Source organism: Gracilinanus agilis, chromosome 2, assembly GCF_016433145.1.
Source record: "Gracilinanus agilis isolate LMUSP501 chromosome 2, AgileGrace, whole genome shotgun sequence".
Classification (NCBI taxonomy): domain Eukaryota; kingdom Metazoa; phylum Chordata; class Mammalia; order Didelphimorphia; family Didelphidae; genus Gracilinanus; species Gracilinanus agilis.
In genome coordinates, this window is record NC_058131.1 from 547,015,779 (window position 1) to 547,034,259 (window position 18,481).

Genomic DNA, 18,481 nt, shown 5'->3' on the forward strand with positions numbered 1-18,481 from the left:
CCTTCCTTCCTTCCTTCCTTCCTTCCTTCCTTCCTTCCTTCCTTCTTATATCATCTTTCCCTTCCTCTTCCCTCCCTTTCTTCCTTCTACCCCTCCTTTTCTTTTACTTTTTGCCTCCCCTCTCCCTTTCTTCCTTCTTTCCTTTTTCCTCCCTCTTCTTCCTCTTCCTCTCTTCTCCCTCCCATCTTCCCTTTCTCCCTTCCTCCTTTCCTCTCTCCTTCTTCCTCCAGCCTTTCCTTCCTTCCTTTCTCTGTCCTTCTCTTCCTTTCTTTCTCCCTCCTTCCATTCTTTCCTTCCTTCCTTTCCTTCCCTTCCCTCCCTTTCCTTTGTCTTTCTGCCCATTCCTAGACCTTGTGTCTGTCTGTTTACCTAATGACATTGCTTATCTGCTTAGGGGTACTCATGCTAACAAAGGAACTTAAATACTATTGGAATTTGATAGTGGTTGGGTATGCCCAGCCAGGTGAAGAGGTAACAGGGAAGGGGAAAAAATAGAGAGTGAAGGTGGAAGGGTTTGCTTTATGTGTTCAACACATACATCAGACCTGCTAATGACAAGGATACCAGATTAAAAATATATATCTTTGCCTTTTTGTGGACCCCCTGAAATGCAAAGTCTGCTTGTTCAAAATTTGTTTCAGTGAATCTGTTCATTTATGAAGAAAGTAAATTTTTTGTTCATTTTTATGTCTCATTATATTGTCTTTTTCTCCCCACAGATATAAATGAGTGTGCTCAGAACCCTCTCCTCTGTGCCTTCCGATGCGTAAATACTTATGGATCATATGAATGTAAATGTCCCATCGGTTATGTTCTTAGAGAAGACAGGAGAATGTGCAAAGGTGAGATACTGAACAGAGGTCATAGAGGCAGGGATTTCAGACCTCTGTCATGGTGAGATGCCAACAACAAAAGCTCGTGTTACCACTGCTTTCTATCAGCATAGAGGGACCTTGAGCAAGGCAGAGGAATGTCCAAAACTATGCACTTTTCTATTCCTTGCCTGCCTTAGCCAGAGGCTTTCTCCTTCTTCAAGTAAGTAAGCAACCCTATTCCACTGTAGAATAACTTTAGACTGGAGGGGTAAGTGAGCACTAGGAGATAAAGAAATCGAAGGAGGAAAAAAAAGGAAAAATATAACCAATAAGAGAATAATTCAGAAAGAAAATGATAATGTAAAAAGAAGGGAGGAGATTTAGAATTGCAAGGGAAAAAACTATTCTGGCCATATGTCTAATTTAGGAAAGCTTTTGTTGTACAATAAAATAAGTTTCATTTCATTTCAGTAAACCTATATTTCTCATTTACTCAGTCTCTAGAAATGGCATGACATACATCTAGACAGAAGTCATCATGAGCCTTGATCTGAAGGAGCTTATAATCTAGTCGAAAGCCTAAATATTTTGCTAACATTTGTTAACTTGTTCATTTGATGGTTACTAATGTTCTTAAATATTCACAACAATAATATTAATAGGTATTAATATTAATAAATACTAGGCATAATGCAAAGCAGCTTATCATTAAATGCGGTGTAACTGAAAAGTAAAAAAGGCTTAGGAAAAACTCTTTGCTCCTTACTGTTTTATCACTAATGTTGAAAGAACCCATCATCTAAGTAACACAGAAATAAAAAGTGACACCATCTTCACAAAACAAAGTGATTGGTGGATTTATGGTGGTAGTTCACAGTTGCTAATCTGTTGCAGATGAGAATGAGTGTGAAGAAGGAAAGCATGACTGTGCTGAAAAACAAATGGAATGCAAGAACCTAATTGGAACATATATGTGCATCTGTGGCCCTGGCTACCAACGGAGACCTGATGGAGAAGGTTGCATTGGTAAGTAAAGCTCCATCAGTCAGAAAGAGAAAAGACAAGTGCTTCGGATGAGCAGGCAAATGTCAGAGAGACCAGATTCAGCATTCTGAGCATAGACAGCAGCATGTCTCAACTTGGAGGCACACCTTTTTTGGACAAAGTGCTTTTCTCCTACTGAGAGCCCTTTTGACTGCTTTCTCTGTGCAGGCCACCATCCCCCTTCCTCCCAACCAACTATTCTGCCATTGTTAGATCTGTTTCAGAGTACTGTATTTAATTCTGGGAGCCAGAGAGAATATTATAAGCTACAGAGAGCAGAGATGAAAAGCAGTCATTATGGTGAATGGCCTGGAGTCCATGGTGCATGCACATTAATTGAAAGAATTGAGAATGTTTAGCTTGGAGAAGAAAAAACTTTAGAACATGGAACAAGGTAGTTGGGAGGGGCAGTAGATGGTAGCCATCTAGGATTTGAATGGCTTTTATATCTAAGAGAGATTCAGTTTGTTCTCTTTGGCCCCAGAAAGCAGAACTAGGATCAATGGAAGGAAATTGCAAAGAGGCAAATTTTTGGCTTGATATAAGGAAAAATTTTCAAGTAATTGGAGCTATCTGAAAGGAAAATGGGTTTACATTAGGAGGTAGTTGGTTCCCTTCATTGGAGGTCTTCCAAAAAAAGGCTTGGTAATCACCTGCTGCATATCCTGTAGAGAACACTTTTCCTCATTGCTTAGGATGAAATCCATTCTTATCTCATCCCATTCAACAATGCTGAATGACACAACATAGATCTGAATTTGGATTCAGAGGACTTGGATTCAAAATCCTGACTTAACTACTTATTATCTGTATGGCTTTGGGCAAGGCACTTAACCTCCTTAGGCTTCTGGGTTTTTTTTCCTCCTCTGTAAATTGGAGAGGTTAGATTAGATGGCTTTCAAGGTCCTTTGAAGCTCTATCAGTCTACAAGTCTACCTGTAAACAGGTAGAAGTTTAGTTCCATAGAATCAAAGTTGTAAACAAACCATTAGCCCAACTGAATGGATGAATGAGTGAAAAAGTATTACTTAAGCACTTACTGTGTGTCAGGTTGCATGCTAAGCATTAGGGATACAATAAAAAAAAGCAGGACAATATCTACCTTTAAGAAATTTGCATTCTTGATAGGGGAAGATAACATATGTGACAATGGTGTGACATTAGAGTGGGATTTCTAATCTTTATGATGGGTTTGGTTATATGATAATTATATACATATATACATTAAAACAATATAATTACAGAACTATACAATATTTGCTGGAACCGACTTTTTGTTTTCAAGTTTCCTTTCCTTGGACTGACCCTCACATCACTTTTCTTTAATTTTGCCTTCATAAGGATATCAGTATTTCCTGATTATATAATATTATCACTTTTAAAGTCATCATTCATTCATCCAACATTGATTAATCCCTCTTTCAGACAGAATAGTCCGGAGTCACTGCCACCACTTCAGTCTTCTTGGTGGCTGTGTCCACACTCCCTGCTCTCTCACCCTTTTTCGTGTCTCTTGGGCTCAGGAGAGAGGAATACTTTATAAGCATACTATTTTGCCTCATTTGTGAATAGTCTAAAGCTGAGTAGCAATTTCCAGTAATTTTTATGTTTGAATCCTTAGAGACAAAATTAGGCGTGATTAATTGTTTGAGAGCAATAGGTGATACAGTGGATAGAGCATCAGGCCTGGAATCAGGAAGAACTGAGTGCACATCTAGCCTCAGATACTTCCTAACTGTGTGACCCTGGAGAAGTCAGTCTCAGTTTCCTCATTTGTAAAATGAGGATAATAACAGCACCTACTTCCCAGGGTTACTGTGAAGATCGAATGAGAAAATAATTATAAAATGCTTAGCCTAGTGCCTGACACATCGTAAACACTACATAAATATTAGCTATCATTATTACTACAATAAAAATAACATGTAGAACAGCTTATCTCCCGGGTCTTGAATTAGTTTAAACTATTAGCAGCTTGGTAGTGAATATCTTTGTTTAAAAAACATTCATCTTTACAACTCCTTTTAGCTTCACTGCCTAAAGTTTTCTCTTGACAAAGTAACAAAACTCCCTCCTTTTATTTTTGGTTCTTTGATTTAATTAAATAGATGAGAATGAATGTCAGACTAAGCCAGGAATCTGTGAAAATGGACGTTGCCTCAATACCAGAGGAAGCTACACGTGCGAGTGCAATGATGGCTTCACAGCCAGCCCTGCCCAGGATGAGTGCCTTGGTGAGTTGTCTGGGCAGTACTTTCAAGAAATTAGCCCTTTAAGCTATCAGGCGTTGAGGTCTGGGCTCCTTCTTAGACCAAAGTGGACTGCAGCTAAATTGCCCATAACAGCCAAGGTTAAAAAGTTTAGTATTTTGTGAATAACTCAGGGACTGTGTAAATGTCTACTGAGCTTAGCACTACCCTGCCCTTTAATTCTTCCTTTGCTAATTGTGTCATTATATCATTTGATTGGAATTTCTTCCCTAGCTGCCTGTCTAGCTTTCCATGATCAGTATCAGCTTCTCTGTGCTGCTCTGCATCTCTCTGTTATAGCTTGATACAATGGTTATATTCCCTCTTTTCTAGGTGCAAATAGAACTGTAATCCCTTCCAGGCTGAATCTGATATCTGCCCCTTCCTGCTTTCTTACTGAATTTCTTGTTTCATTTGTTTTCCCTCAGACGTCATCTTTTCTCTCTTGCTGCTGTTTCCAGCTTTTCACTCTCATTTCTTCTGGCCCAGGGTTAAGTATGCTTCCTTTTCATTTCTTTTTGTTTGTTTTGTTTTTAATATCTGACTCAATTCCTTATATCTTGTGACTCTCATGAAATCACCATCACTAAAATAATCCCACCCTTCCCTCCTTCTTCCCCACCCCCGCCCCTCCACCCAAAAATATAATGTATGTTATAGACAACCGAGAAGGATACTGCTTCACTGAAGTTTTACAAAGCATGTGTCAGATTGGATCGAGTAACCGGAATCCAGTCACCAAGTCTGAGTGTTGCTGCGATGGTGGGAGAGGCTGGGGCCCCCACTGTGAAATCTGCCCATTCCAAGGCACTGTAGCCTTTAAGAAACTTTGCCCTCATGGCCGAGGATTCATGACCAATGGAGCAGGTATTCAAGTTCCTAAATGTTTATCACAAAATTTGTCCATTATATGTTTAGTTTTAAAAGAAAGCCAGGTGAGAAAATGGAAAATAAAGCATGCATATAGATTTAGTTATAAATCTGAGGTCAAAAAATTTTTTTCATTACATATTTACATTGCCAAAATGGCTAATGAGCACCTGCTATTTTATTTTATTTTTTGCACATAAGCAGCCATCCACTTTCAAAGAGGTTGCATTCCTAACATTTGCATTTTCACATGGAAACAGAATAGACAGGGACCTGGTTTTACCCTTTGCCACTTGTGTGATCCCAAGCTAGTTGTTTAAACTCTGCAGTTCTCAGTTTAGTTCAACTATAAAATGAGAGACTTGGCCTGGATGATTTCAGAGATCCTTTCCATCTCTCAAACTATAATCCTGTGATTGTGCTCTTCTAGAATAATTAATAAAAACCTTCTTAAAGTATTCTTTTCATTTCATTTTTTTGTTTTTACTATTTGATTAATTCTTAATATCAGACTAAAATGTGTTATGCTAGACATCAGCAAGGAAAAAAGGCAGAAAATTAAACTACTGCAGGAATGGTCATTAAACAAAACAAAAGAAATATATTGTTTTAATTTAACTTGAATGCTTATCCTTAAAGATAGAAGTTGGTGGACCTAACTAGTTTGTAGAGATTCTGAAAGAGATATCCAGGTCTTTTCAAAGACTTTAAGACTTTGATGGTTCTGATTCTATATTATGATTAATTTCATTCCACCCTTCATGATTTTCCTTTTTCTCAACTCAGTATTATTACGCTCATCAACCACTCTTTGGGTCATGCTGGGCTAACAAACTGAATGAAAGCAAAGGAAAAGATAGCAATTGTCTTAAGGTAGGAGGTAAGAGTAAGAGGTGGAATTGAGAAGAGGCTAAAGAAGAAGTATATTTCTAATTACGTGGAAAATGTTTCATGAGCTAGAATTAACAAATCAGGTTGGTGAGCAAAGAAAAACTGGGAAAAGAGGTGGGGAAGAGAAAAAACCATTTGTAAAATCTTGCTGGGGCAAAAGAAAGGAAAAGATGACAAAGATGTTTGGTGATATGATTTTCTTCACCACCCACGAGGCTATTACATTTTTCCTAGAATATTTTAGTAGTTGTGTGAGGTGACCAGGTAGAGTGTTGGGGCATATAACTGAACACCTGCGTCTAGGGTTTTGTAAATTGCTGGGAGTTGCCTATATTTATATCCCAACCCAGTAAGTCCAAAGAAGTAGGGTAGAGTGGTGATGGGTATGTGCCCAAACACTTGATAGTTCCTATCTTTCTGTGTTTTGTCATTTACACAAATAATAGTCTCTAGAATTTAGCAGGTTCTGGCCAGGAACACAATGCTAACTTAGCCATTACTCTTGCCATAACTCATTCTTGGGGACCTCGATTCTAATCCCACTGCAGGTACTTAGTTTTTGATGATGGGAAAGTCACTTAACTTCTCTAAAATTCACTCTTCTTGCCTGTAAAGCATCCTCACAGGATGGAGTAGGATGATCTATATGAAGTACTAAGCAATATCCAAAATGCTTCATAAGTATTCACTCATCACTCTTATGGCACAGCCATGAAGCCTTCCATTTCTCCCCAATATTAATAGGTTGGGTGATATTTTCATGTTAATTTTTAGCCTTAATTTTAAACAATTTTTAAAAGTAGATTTTTTTCCTTATTCTGATTCTGTAGTGCTAGGAGTAGGGGGAAGAGACATTCTTGCTTTACAAGCTTACTGTTGTGAACTGATACAGAAGCTCATGGAGCAACAAGTGGAATGGAATAAGATCTAATAGGAATAGAGAAGCAAAGATCTTTAATACCAGTTATCAATTTGTTTTTTACTGTTTTGCAACCTAAGTTTATAAGACATTATTTTTAAAAACTTCTCCTAGCCTATTTATCTGAGATTCAATATTGTGTTAAAAAATACTGTTTGCTTTCCTTTCAACTAGGTGATCATTAAGTGTTAAATTTATACTTTCCTTTCAGACTTGCTTTTGAGAATTGCAATATAGTCTCTTTATTATAATATGCCATCAGGGTGCCAAGTAACAACTGACATTTTCCCATTTGTGTTCTCTTTCTTCCTTTATTCAAATTTCACTGAATCACAGATATTGATGAATGCAAGGTTATTCATGATGTTTGCCGGAATGGAGAATGTATTAATGAGAGAGGATCCTACCATTGCAACTGTAACACTGGCTATACTCCAGATATCACTGGTACCACCTGTGTAGGTAGGTGATTTTGTTAAGTGAGAATTTGAATGTCTGTTCAAGAACAGAAAAAAACCTAGTAGCCTGAAAAAACCTTACTCTTCCCTTAATCTCGCCTATGTGATTCCAATGCAAATATGAACTATTAATGGGAGAAAGCCAAAAAAAGTTGTATTTAATTTAGAAGCAGCTGGTTGCTTAATATGTAGAAGATTGGGCTTAGAATCAGGAAGACCCAAGTTTTCAGGTGTGACCTTGAACACTTACAAGCTATGTGACCCCTGCATATCACTTAACCTCTGTTTGTCTGAATTTCCTTATTGTAAAACAAGATAACAGCATCTCCTCCCAATGTCATTTTTCAGAGCAAATGGAACAATATTTATAAAGCATTTAGCACAGTACCTGGCACATAGTAGGCACTATCTAAATATCTCTTATTCCCTTCCCTGTCTGTTCCCTTATTTTTTCCTTCATAACTTTGGGAAAAGAATTTACTAGATCAAAAAATCAAATTATTTCTCTCTTATAATAGATCTGAATGAATGTAACCAGGCTCCCAAACCCTGCAATTTCATATGCAAAAATACCGAAGGGAGTTACCAGTGTTCATGTCCAAAAGGATACATCCTTCAGGAGGATGGAAGAAGCTGCAAAGGTAAAAATAGATATTCCTTTCTTTCTTTCATTTATTCTTTCATCTGCCACCCATCCTTTATTCCCATGGACTTCAGAGGAGACTTAACATTAACCCCTTATATTCAAATAGTGCTCCTCTGGGCTTAGTGCTACACTGGGATCTCCCCACTACCCCACTTCTGTGACTGGTGGAGGGAGACCAGGAGCAGGGAGGTTCCAGTGTGGCAGCAGCAGCACTCACCCACATTTGCCACTGCTGCTTCTGGGGGTTCTCAGAGCAGGACAAGACCAGCCTGAGGACAGCTTTCCTGGCTTTGGGTGGTTGGAGTAGGCTCCTCAGAGCTGATTCATTCATTCATTCATTCATTCATTCATTCATTCATTCAAGGAGGAGTTCATTGAGTGCTTACTATGTGTATAGGTAGCATCATGCTAGGCAGAAGGGAAAGAAGTACGTGACACAGTTCTTGCCCTCTAAGAGTCTAGTGAAGTGGAGTGAAATGAAGATCTATCTAATAATAGTCAGCATTTTTTTTAGAGTTTTTCAAGGCATTTTTCATATGTTGTCTCATTTGAGATGGAGAGTAAATGCTTTAGGAAATCAAAGATCAGGAGGTAGGTAAGAATCAAAATGAACTAGGGAAGCCTCATGGAAGGAAAAAGAACTTGAGCTTGGGCCTGAAGAATGGGTAGGGTCTGAACAGGTATCAAAATAAAAGAAAAGGGCATTTCAGATGATAGGAACAGCAAAAATATAGAAACCTTTATTAATACTATTAGTGATACATTATGATTTTATATTTGTTGATTATAAGAAAACAATGTTACCCATCCTAAGAGTTTGCCTATTGGCTTCAGAATACTAGGATTATAGTCTGGAATATATTATATATAGTATATATATATATATATGTATATATATATATATTGTATATATGTTTCAGGAAAAAGACTTGAAAACTTAGAGGGGAAACATTAGAGATAGGAAGAGAAGTGGAGTAGTAAGATCAGAAGCAGGTTCCCTCTTCTAGTATAGGCACCTCTTACCGACAGAAGCAATCTTGTGTTCCATTTGATCAGGTAATTAGAAGAAGCCATACAGAAAGCTAACATCATCTAGCCTTCCCACTAAAACACATAAGGGAAACCAGTTTGGAAGAAAGATAATGAGGATTCTTCCAATTTATAAATAGACAGATGCACATTTGTTACTTTCAGAGTCAAGAACAAGAACTTTGGAGCAGAATTGCTGGCTGAGAAATAACATAGCTAGAATCAGAAGTTGACACAACTGAGAGCATGCCAATTGTGTTTATAGATTAAAATTTAAAAGAAAAAGGATATTACAGAAACACAAAGGTGCCTGGATGTCCATAGAATTCTGCTTTGTGAGATTTCACTGAAGGACATTAAATATTTGCAGATATTATTAATTCCTTAAAAAGTTAGAGTCAAGAATGAAAATGGCATGTTCAAGGACCCGTAAGGAGTCTTGCCTCACTGGCATAGAGTATTTGGATTGGGAGACATGAGACTGAATGAAAAATTCTCCCATAAAAAGCACATTATTAAAAAGCAGTAATATTATTCTTGCCAAGGGAGATCTCTTCTTTTCTTAACCTTTTTGGTTGCTCGGGTTTGTTTCATCTAAAAAAGAATTCTTACCAGGAGAAACCAGCTTTTTAAAAATGATGTCATTTGGACAGAATAAAAAAAGCAAACTGGAATGAACCAAGAAGATTAATTTCATGAAATTGGGGGTCTCTTTATTTTTTGACAAAATTCATTACTCATTTGTCTTGGAAATTTGTCAAAATTCTTAAGATTTGTCTTTGTTGCAGTTTATATTTTACCTTAAAAAATTCTCACATTATAATTTCNACAAGCTTACTGTTGTGAACTGATACAGAAGCTCATGGAGCAACAAGTGGAATGGAATAAGATCTAATAGGAATAGAGAAGCAAAGATCTTTAATACCAGTTATCAATTTGTTTTTTACTGTTTTGCAACCTAAGTTTATAAGACATTATTTTTAAAAACTTCTCCTAGCCTATTTATCTGAGATTCAATATTGTGTTAAAAAATACTGTTTGCTTTCCTTTCAACTAGGTGATCATTAAGTGTTAAATTTATACTTTCCTTTCAGACTTGCTTTTGAGAATTGCAATATAGTCTCTTTATTATAATATGCCATCAGGGTGCCAAGTAACAACTGACATTTTCCCATTTGTGTTCTCTTTCTTCCTTTATTCAAATTTCACTGAATCACAGATATTGATGAATGCAAGGTTATTCATGATGTTTGCCGGAATGGAGAATGTATTAATGAGAGAGGATCCTACCATTGCAACTGTAACACTGGCTATACTCCAGATATCACTGGTACCACCTGTGTAGGTAGGTGATTTTGTTAAGTGAGAATTTGAATGTCTGTTCAAGAACAGAAAAAAACCTAGTAGCCTGAAAAAACCTTACTCTTCCCTTAATCTCGCCTATGTGATTCCAATGCAAATATGAACTATTAATGGGAGAAAGCCAAAAAAAGTTGTATTTAATTTAGAAGCAGCTGGTTGCTTAATATGTAGAAGATTGGGCTTAGAATCAGGAAGACCCAAGTTTTCAGGTGTGACCTTGAACACTTACAAGCTATGTGACCCCTGCATATCACTTAACCTCTGTTTGTCTGAATTTCCTTATTGTAAAACAAGATAACAGCATCTCCTCCCAATGTCATTTTTCAGAGCAAATGGAACAATATTTATAAAGCATTTAGCACAGTACCTGGCACATAGTAGGCACTATCTAAATATCTCTTATTCCCTTCCCTGTCTGTTCCCTTATTTTTTCCTTCATAACTTTGGGAAAAGAATTTACTAGATCAAAAAATCAAATTATTTCTCTCTTATAATAGATCTGAATGAATGTAACCAGGCTCCCAAACCCTGCAATTTCATATGCAAAAATACCGAAGGGAGTTACCAGTGTTCATGTCCAAAAGGATACATCCTTCAGGAGGATGGAAGAAGCTGCAAAGGTAAAAATAGATATTCCTTTCTTTCTTTCATTTATTCTTTCATCTGCCACCCATCCTTTATTCCCATGGACTTCAGAGGAGACTTAACATTAACCCCTTATATTCAAATAGTGCTCCTCTGGGCTTAGTGCTACACTGGGATCTCCCCACTACCCCACTTCTGTGACTGGTGGAGGGAGACCAGGAGCAGGGAGGTTCCAGTGTGGCAGCAGCAGCACTCACCCACATTTGCCACTGCTGCTTCTGGGGGTTCTCAGAGCAGGACAAGACCAGCCTGAGGACAGCTTTCCTGGCTTTGGGTGGTTGGAGTAGGCTCCTCAGAGCTGATTCATTCATTCATTCATTCATTCATTCATTCATTCATTCAAGGAGGAGTTCATTGAGTGCTTACTATGTGTATAGGTAGCATCATGCTAGGCAGAAGGGAAAGAAGTACGTGACACAGTTCTTGCCCTCTAAGAGTCTAGTGAAGTGGAGTGAAATGAAGATCTATCTAATAATAGTCAGCATTTTTTTTAGAGTTTTTCAAGGCATTTTTCATATGTTGTCTCATTTGAGATGGAGAGTAAATGCTTTAGGAAATCAAAGATCAGGAGGTAGGTAAGAATCAAAATGAACTAGGGAAGCCTCATGGAAGGAAAAAGAACTTGAGCTTGGGCCTGAAGAATGGGTAGGGTCTGAACAGGTATCAAAATAAAAGAAAAGGGCATTTCAGATGATAGGAACAGCAAAAATATAGAAACCTTTATTAATACTATTAGTGATACATTATGATTTTATATTTGTTGATTATAAGAAAACAATGTTACCCATCCTAAGAGTTTGCCTATTGGCTTCAGAATACTAGGATTATAGTCTGGAATATATTATATATAGTATATATATATATATATGTATATATATATATATTGTATATATGTTTCAGGAAAAAGACTTGAAAACTTAGAGGGGAAACATTAGAGATAGGAAGAGAAGTGGAGTAGTAAGATCAGAAGCAGGTTCCCTCTTCTAGTATAGGCACCTCTTACCGACAGAAGCAATCTTGTGTTCCATTTGATCAGGTAATTAGAAGAAGCCATACAGAAAGCTAACATCATCTAGCCTTCCCACTAAAACACATAAGGGAAACCAGTTTGGAAGAAAGATAATGAGGATTCTTCCAATTTATAAATAGACAGATGCACATTTGTTACTTTCAGAGTCAAGAACAAGAACTTTGGAGCAGAATTGCTGGCTGAGAAATAACATAGCTAGAATCAGAAGTTGACACAACTGAGAGCATGCCAATTGTGTTTATAGATTAAAATTTAAAAGAAAAAGGATATTACAGAAACACAAAGGTGCCTGGATGTCCATAGAATTCTGCTTTGTGAGATTTCACTGAAGGACATTAAATATTTGCAGATATTATTAATTCCTTAAAAAGTTAGAGTCAAGAATGAAAATGGCATGTTCAAGGACCCGTAAGGAGTCTTGCCTCACTGGCATAGAGTATTTGGATTGGGAGACATGAGACTGAATGAAAAATTCTCCCATAAAAAGCACATTATTAAAAAGCAGTAATATTATTCTTGCCAAGGGAGATCTCTTCTTTTCTTAACCTTTTTGGTTGCTCGGGTTTGTTTCATCTAAAAAAGAATTCTTACCAGGAGAAACCAGCTTTTTAAAAATGATGTCATTTGGACAGAATAAAAAAAGCAAACTGGAATGAACCAAGAAGATTAATTTCATGAAATTGGGGGTCTCTTTATTTTTTGACAAAATTCATTACTCATTTGTCTTGGAAATTTGTCAAAATTCTTAAGATTTGTCTTTGTTGCAGTTTATATTTTACCTTAAAAAATTCTCACATTATAATTTCTGCCTCCTTAATTAAAGAAGACAGAGTTTTCCACACATGCCAAAGTTTTTCCTTGGCCTAGATTAAGACCATGCATTATATTACCTCTGCTGGACTGAAGAACCTAGTTTTGTTTTGGTTTTTTTTTTTTTTTGCTGGCTAATCTGCTGGATGAATTCTGGATAGTGGAGTTGTGATACATTGCAAATCAAAATAGTTCCCCATAGTTCTCTCAGAGAAATTCTCTTCTTGCATCTGTGTTGTGAGCTGAAATCAAAGAACTTTTTTGTTGTTTTCCAGATCTTGATGAGTGCGCAACCAAACAACATAATTGTCAGTTCCTTTGTGTTAACACCATTGGAGGCTTTACGTGCAAATGTCCACCTGGATTTACCCAACATCATACAGCTTGTATTGGTAAGTTGCATTGGAAGAACTTTTGAATAATTTTAAGATTTTCTTTTTACTATTTCCTGGTCTTTGGACAAGAAGACAAATTAAAACCAGAAAAAAGGATATGTCTGTTGACAGACACCAGATTTGCTTTGGCTTTTCTAGCTGACTTAGTTATTATTGTATTTGAAGTTCTCTGGTATGGGACAGTTAGGTGGCTCAGTGGATTGAGAGCCAGATCCAGAGATAGGAGGTATCTTGGGTTCAAATCTAACCTCAGACACTTCCTCTCTGTGTGATGCTAGGCAACTCACTGCTTAGCTCTTACGTTTCTTCTGCCTTGGAACCAATACACAGTATTGATTCTAAGACAGAAGGTAAGGGTTTTAAAAAAAAGAAGAAGAAACTCTCTGGTGGAGAATTGGGAAAAATTCACACTTTCATCCTTGTTTCTTTTAGATAACAATGAATGTACCTCTGAAGTCAACCTTTGTGGAGCTAAGGGTGTTTGTCAGAATACTCCTGGAAGCTTCACTTGTGAATGTCAAAGGGGCTTCTCACTAGATCAGAGTGGAGCCAGCTGTGAAGGTAAGCAAGGGGACAGACAGACATGACCACTTCTGTGAGCAAAGGAGATGGGATAGTCCACTCAGGAGAGGAGGAGATAAATAGCATCAGAACTACACTTCAATTACCTTTATATCATTACCATTGACAATCGTCATCCTCCTTTGTCATTGGACAGGAAATGAAACATCTGACACCTGCCATGCTTACAGCCATTTGAGACTAAAATTTTATGGGGAAAGTGTCAGATCTTTTGCTGACTAAGATTAAACCTACTCTATTGGAAGTTTATTCTGTTTGGATTAGCGCTTCCCAGGATGCATCAAGTCCTACTCTTTCCCATTAAAGGACAATTCTTTATAAATTTCTTCCAATGGAAAGTAGCATTCAGGAAAAACTGAATATCCAGAGTCTCTAATTTGACCCATTACATTTCTAATAGAGAAGCAGCGTGATGTAGTCAATAGAGATACAACCTTGAAGTCAAGAAGAACTGGGTTCAAATCATGCCTCTAACACATACTAGCTATGTCATCCTAGGCAAATGTCTTAGCTCACCTGGCAACTAAGACTATAAAACACAAAACAAATAATGATCAGCGTTGGTAGAGGAAATTTCTTTGTGGGAATTTCCTATCCTTCTCCATTCCCACACCTACCCTCCCCTGCCCCCCAAAAAGTTCTGGTGCATATGTCCCTAAGAATAGGCATTATTTTGCATGTACAAAAACTATGGGGCTGTATACAGAATCATAAGTTTAGACCTGCAAGGGACTTTAGAGGTAAAATTTAGTGAGGTTAGATAATCTGTCTAAAGCAAAGCAAAAATGAATGCTAAGAGACCAGACTGTAGTATAATCTAATATATAGCTTCTCTGAACTGGGTGCATAGCTACCTTTATTCTAATTCCAATTCCTGAAGGAATGTGCCTTTTGAAACACTAAACAGTTGAAAAAATTCTGCTAATCACTGCCCACTTTAGATGGTGATTCCAATTCTCCAAATGAAAAGGTACCTTCCGTTTTCTGTATTGGAAGCAAAGAACATACTATATTTACAAAGACCCAAATGGTCATAGATTTATAACTAGAAAGTACCTCAGGGGCCATTTATTCTTTTCACCTTCCTTTTTATAGCTAAAGTGGCTGAGGCACAGGAAGATTAAATGAGGTCATACAGGTAGTGTCAAAAGAATTAAAACCCAAGACTTGTAACACCAGAACTAGTTCTTTGTTTCTAGTAAATAACACAATGAAAAACTAAGCTTAGGATACTGGAATTTTAACTTATAAGTGATAAGGAACCTCTGAAATTTTTGAATAAAGGATCTGCATGATGAAAAGTATTTGAGGAATATTAATCTTCCATTGGAATGTAGCCTATATTGAAAGGTGTGAAAGGCAGGGAGTCTTAAGATATTTTTGATATTTTGAAGGATCTGTGATTTCTTTTTCTAGATGTGGATGAGTGTGAGGGAAACCACCGGTGCCAACATGGCTGCCAGAATATCATTGGAGGATACAGATGTAGCTGCCCTCAGGGATATCTCCAGCACTACCAGTGGAACCAGTGTGTGGGCAAGTAGTTTTTCCTCTGTCAAGATAAATTGAAGATGACATTTGGGAGTCAAAAGACCCTTCCTTCCCTTTTTTGAATACCTTGAGTTGGGCATGAAAAGTCCATGCTTTAAAACTGCCTTGGGTTAGAGCAGTGATGGGCAAACCATGGCCTGTAGGCTAGATGCTGCCCCCTGAAATGTTCTATCCAGCCTGATGACATTATTCCTAATCTGACGAATACAATGATTAGGATACAATACAATGAAACTTCAAAAGAGTTGCCTTAGAAACAGACTGACAGATGAACATTTCCTTTCCTTTGGCCCCCTCTTTAAAAAGTTTGCCCATCACTGGGTTAGAGGATAAATGAACATATACATTGAGAGAACAACGAAACAAAAAAATGAGCATTAATTGAGCTCCTTCCCAAATTTTGGAAGCACCTTTTTCCAGTTTAGAAGATCACTAATATTAAAATTATCACCTTTTCACAGACTGTCACAATTTCACATACTCTTTCATAAGCATTTTCTATGCTCCATATGAAGAGGCAGTCAATATTTTTATTTGTCAAAAATTTTTTAATCTTTTGTCTGACTAGTCTTCATTTCACATGGTGAATAATGAAATGACTGAGATAACCAGTTCTGGTGAAACTTAACCCTCACAATTCTTTGCTTGGATTTTTCGTTTTTCTTAACATTCTTTTAAAATGCCTTTGCTCATTATCATCATGTATAGTTTCAGTGAATGCTCTGGTTCTAATTATTGAAATTTTTGATCTTGTAAATAGCTTGGCTCTGATGGCCATTTGGACAGGACTCATCCACTTTTCTTTCTGTAGACTCATGGAGTTTCTGATCTAGACAGAACCTCAAACATCATCTATCCAACCAATATCTGAAAAAGAATTGTTCCCCTATCCTCCTGTCCAAGTCCTACTCAAATGGTCTTCTGGGCCCCATTTGAAGGCTTCAGTGGTGGAAAACTATAAGACATACGTAATATAATTCATAGAGACATTTTTACATGCTTTGCTGAAATGATATGTCTATAACTTCCCCTCCCCCAATCTGGTAATTTGCTCTTATACCTAGTGAAAAAGGAAAGTTGTCCAAGAAGACAAAGTTGTCCAAAAAGACAACTAGGAGCGCTTTCCAAAAAAAGGTTAATTTGGCATCTTTCAAGGCAGGCCATTTTATTTTTGGACAGCTGCAAATTATTTAGGGTTTTCCTTTATATCAAGACAGAAGAAAATTTAGCAACTTCCAAACTAATCCTGTCCTCTAGGGCCAAGAAAAGCAAGTCTAATCTCTCTTTTCCCCATGAAAGCCCCTGAGATGATAATTAAAAACAGACAGTTTATCTTGTCCTTATTAAGTCTTCTCTCATCCAGGCTGATCACCTCAATTCATTCAATACATTGCATGGTTTCTAGTGCCCTAAACATACTAGTCACAATTTTCTGAATCTTCTCTAGAGTGCCAATACCCCTTTTAAATATGGCAACCAAAGTTAACTATAGCCCTCCAGATGTGGTCTATCCAAGGCAGAGCACAGTGAGACAATGAACACCTTCTTTATTTGAATGCTGTTTCTGTTAATGAAGTCTAAGAACCTAATTATTTGGCCAGTATTGTGATGTTGACTGATATTGACCCATTACAACCCATAGATCCTTTCCATAGGACTTGTTTTTTGAACAAGCTTCCTCTATCTTGTACTTGTGAAGTGGATTTTATGAACTTGTATAGAAACTTAAATTCACTACCCTTATGTTTCATCTTGTTAGATTCTAACCACTTTGTTAGCCAATTAAGACCTTTTTAAATCTAGACTTATACAGTGAATTAGTTATCCCTCCCAGCTTATTGTCATTTACAGGTCTTATAATCATGCTGTCTGTGCCTTAAATGAAAACACTGTACTGAATAAGGCAAAGGGCTTCTCCTTGTCTTATTTCAATAGATACTTCAGTCCAAATTAACAGTGAATTCAATAATTACTTTTTTTTTTTTAGTTCAGCCATCCATCTAGTGATATCCACATCTGCCAAACTATCACCCATTAATATTCCTCTATCTTTTTCATAAGAATGCTGTCTTTATCAAGGATTCTGGTGGAATATAATATCCATAGCATTTCCCTGATTGCATATAATCCCTAATGCCCCAAATCTAATCCACCTATCAAATTAGAGTACAAGTAGGTGTTTATAAATCAATTTTAATAGCTTTACAAAGCACGTGAATCAAATATTATCTCTATAGTACAGAATTTTAAAATAAGACTCAGAAGTGATCCCTTGAGTTTCCTTTTAGCTCTGTTGGTACAGACCTAAATCTTTAAAGTTTGGATTTAATTCAAAGTGAACACTGATAACAGCTTTTAATTAACTATGGTCTTGTAGTATAATAGTATCCAAGAGTTGAGAGAACTAAGCTGTAAATCTGTGGTCCTCTGAATTTATGACAAAAAAAAAAAAAAAGGATCCCTCCAACATCATATCTGACGAAGAGGAATACTTTAGCCTTTGCATGAAGCAGCAAGACACAGTGTTAAGAGGTTTAGATTTGGAGTCAGGGATCTTGGATTCAAATCTAGGAATCATTCCAGTATAGCACACTAAAGGTCAATAGTTCATATGTTTTCATCTCCATTGTGCAAAGAAGGAAAAGGAATCTCAGAGAGATTAGGTAATTTTCCCAGGGTCAAATAGCTTTGCAAAGCCCAAATGAAAATCCATATTCCCATAAATCCACTAAATTTGCCTCTATGCCACATTTTCCCTTGAAACTGAGTCAAAACATTTATTTTTCTAATTAAATTTTATTTTTTTAATCAATGAAAATCTCCCTTCTCTTCTTCCCACCTCCCCTACCTCTACTGAAAAAGAAAGAAAATCAGAGCTCCTGTTACAAACATGTATTGTCAAGCAAAACAAATTCCCGTATTATCCATGTCCAAAAAAAAAAAAAAAGTCTTCACTTTTTATCTATCTTCTTTATGGCAGGAGGTAGGTAGTATATCAGAAGAATTATCTCAACAGCATGTTTGTTGACCACCAAAGCTTTTCTGACAATCTGAAGTTCATTGTGGATTTTAAAGTGAAATAATTATTCTAAAAGAATGGGAGACCCAGAGCCTTCAGTCTTCATGTTGGCTTAAAAAAGCTTGTTACCATCAGATTTAATAGGTATATCCCCAGACTGGCAGAG

General features: G+C 36.9%; 1 protein-coding gene across 1 annotated transcript in view; it reads left to right on the forward strand.

Annotated features, from left to right (window-relative positions):
- The window catches only part of FBN1 (fibrillin 1), a 307,141-nt gene that overhangs the window by 275,732 nt on the left and 12,928 nt on the right, over positions 1 to 18,481 (forward strand). Inside the window, exons 53-61 of the mRNA XM_044660055.1 lie at positions 720 to 842; positions 1,710 to 1,841; positions 3,968 to 4,093; positions 4,769 to 4,975; positions 7,125 to 7,250; positions 7,765 to 7,887; positions 13,044 to 13,160; positions 13,596 to 13,724; positions 15,162 to 15,281. Of these exons, the coding sequence (XP_044515990.1) occupies positions 720 to 842; positions 1,710 to 1,841; positions 3,968 to 4,093; positions 4,769 to 4,975; positions 7,125 to 7,250; positions 7,765 to 7,887; positions 13,044 to 13,160; positions 13,596 to 13,724; positions 15,162 to 15,281 (1,203 nt within the window). The remainder of the gene's footprint in view (positions 1 to 719; positions 843 to 1,709; positions 1,842 to 3,967; positions 4,094 to 4,768; positions 4,976 to 7,124; positions 7,251 to 7,764; positions 7,888 to 13,043; positions 13,161 to 13,595; positions 13,725 to 15,161; positions 15,282 to 18,481) is intronic.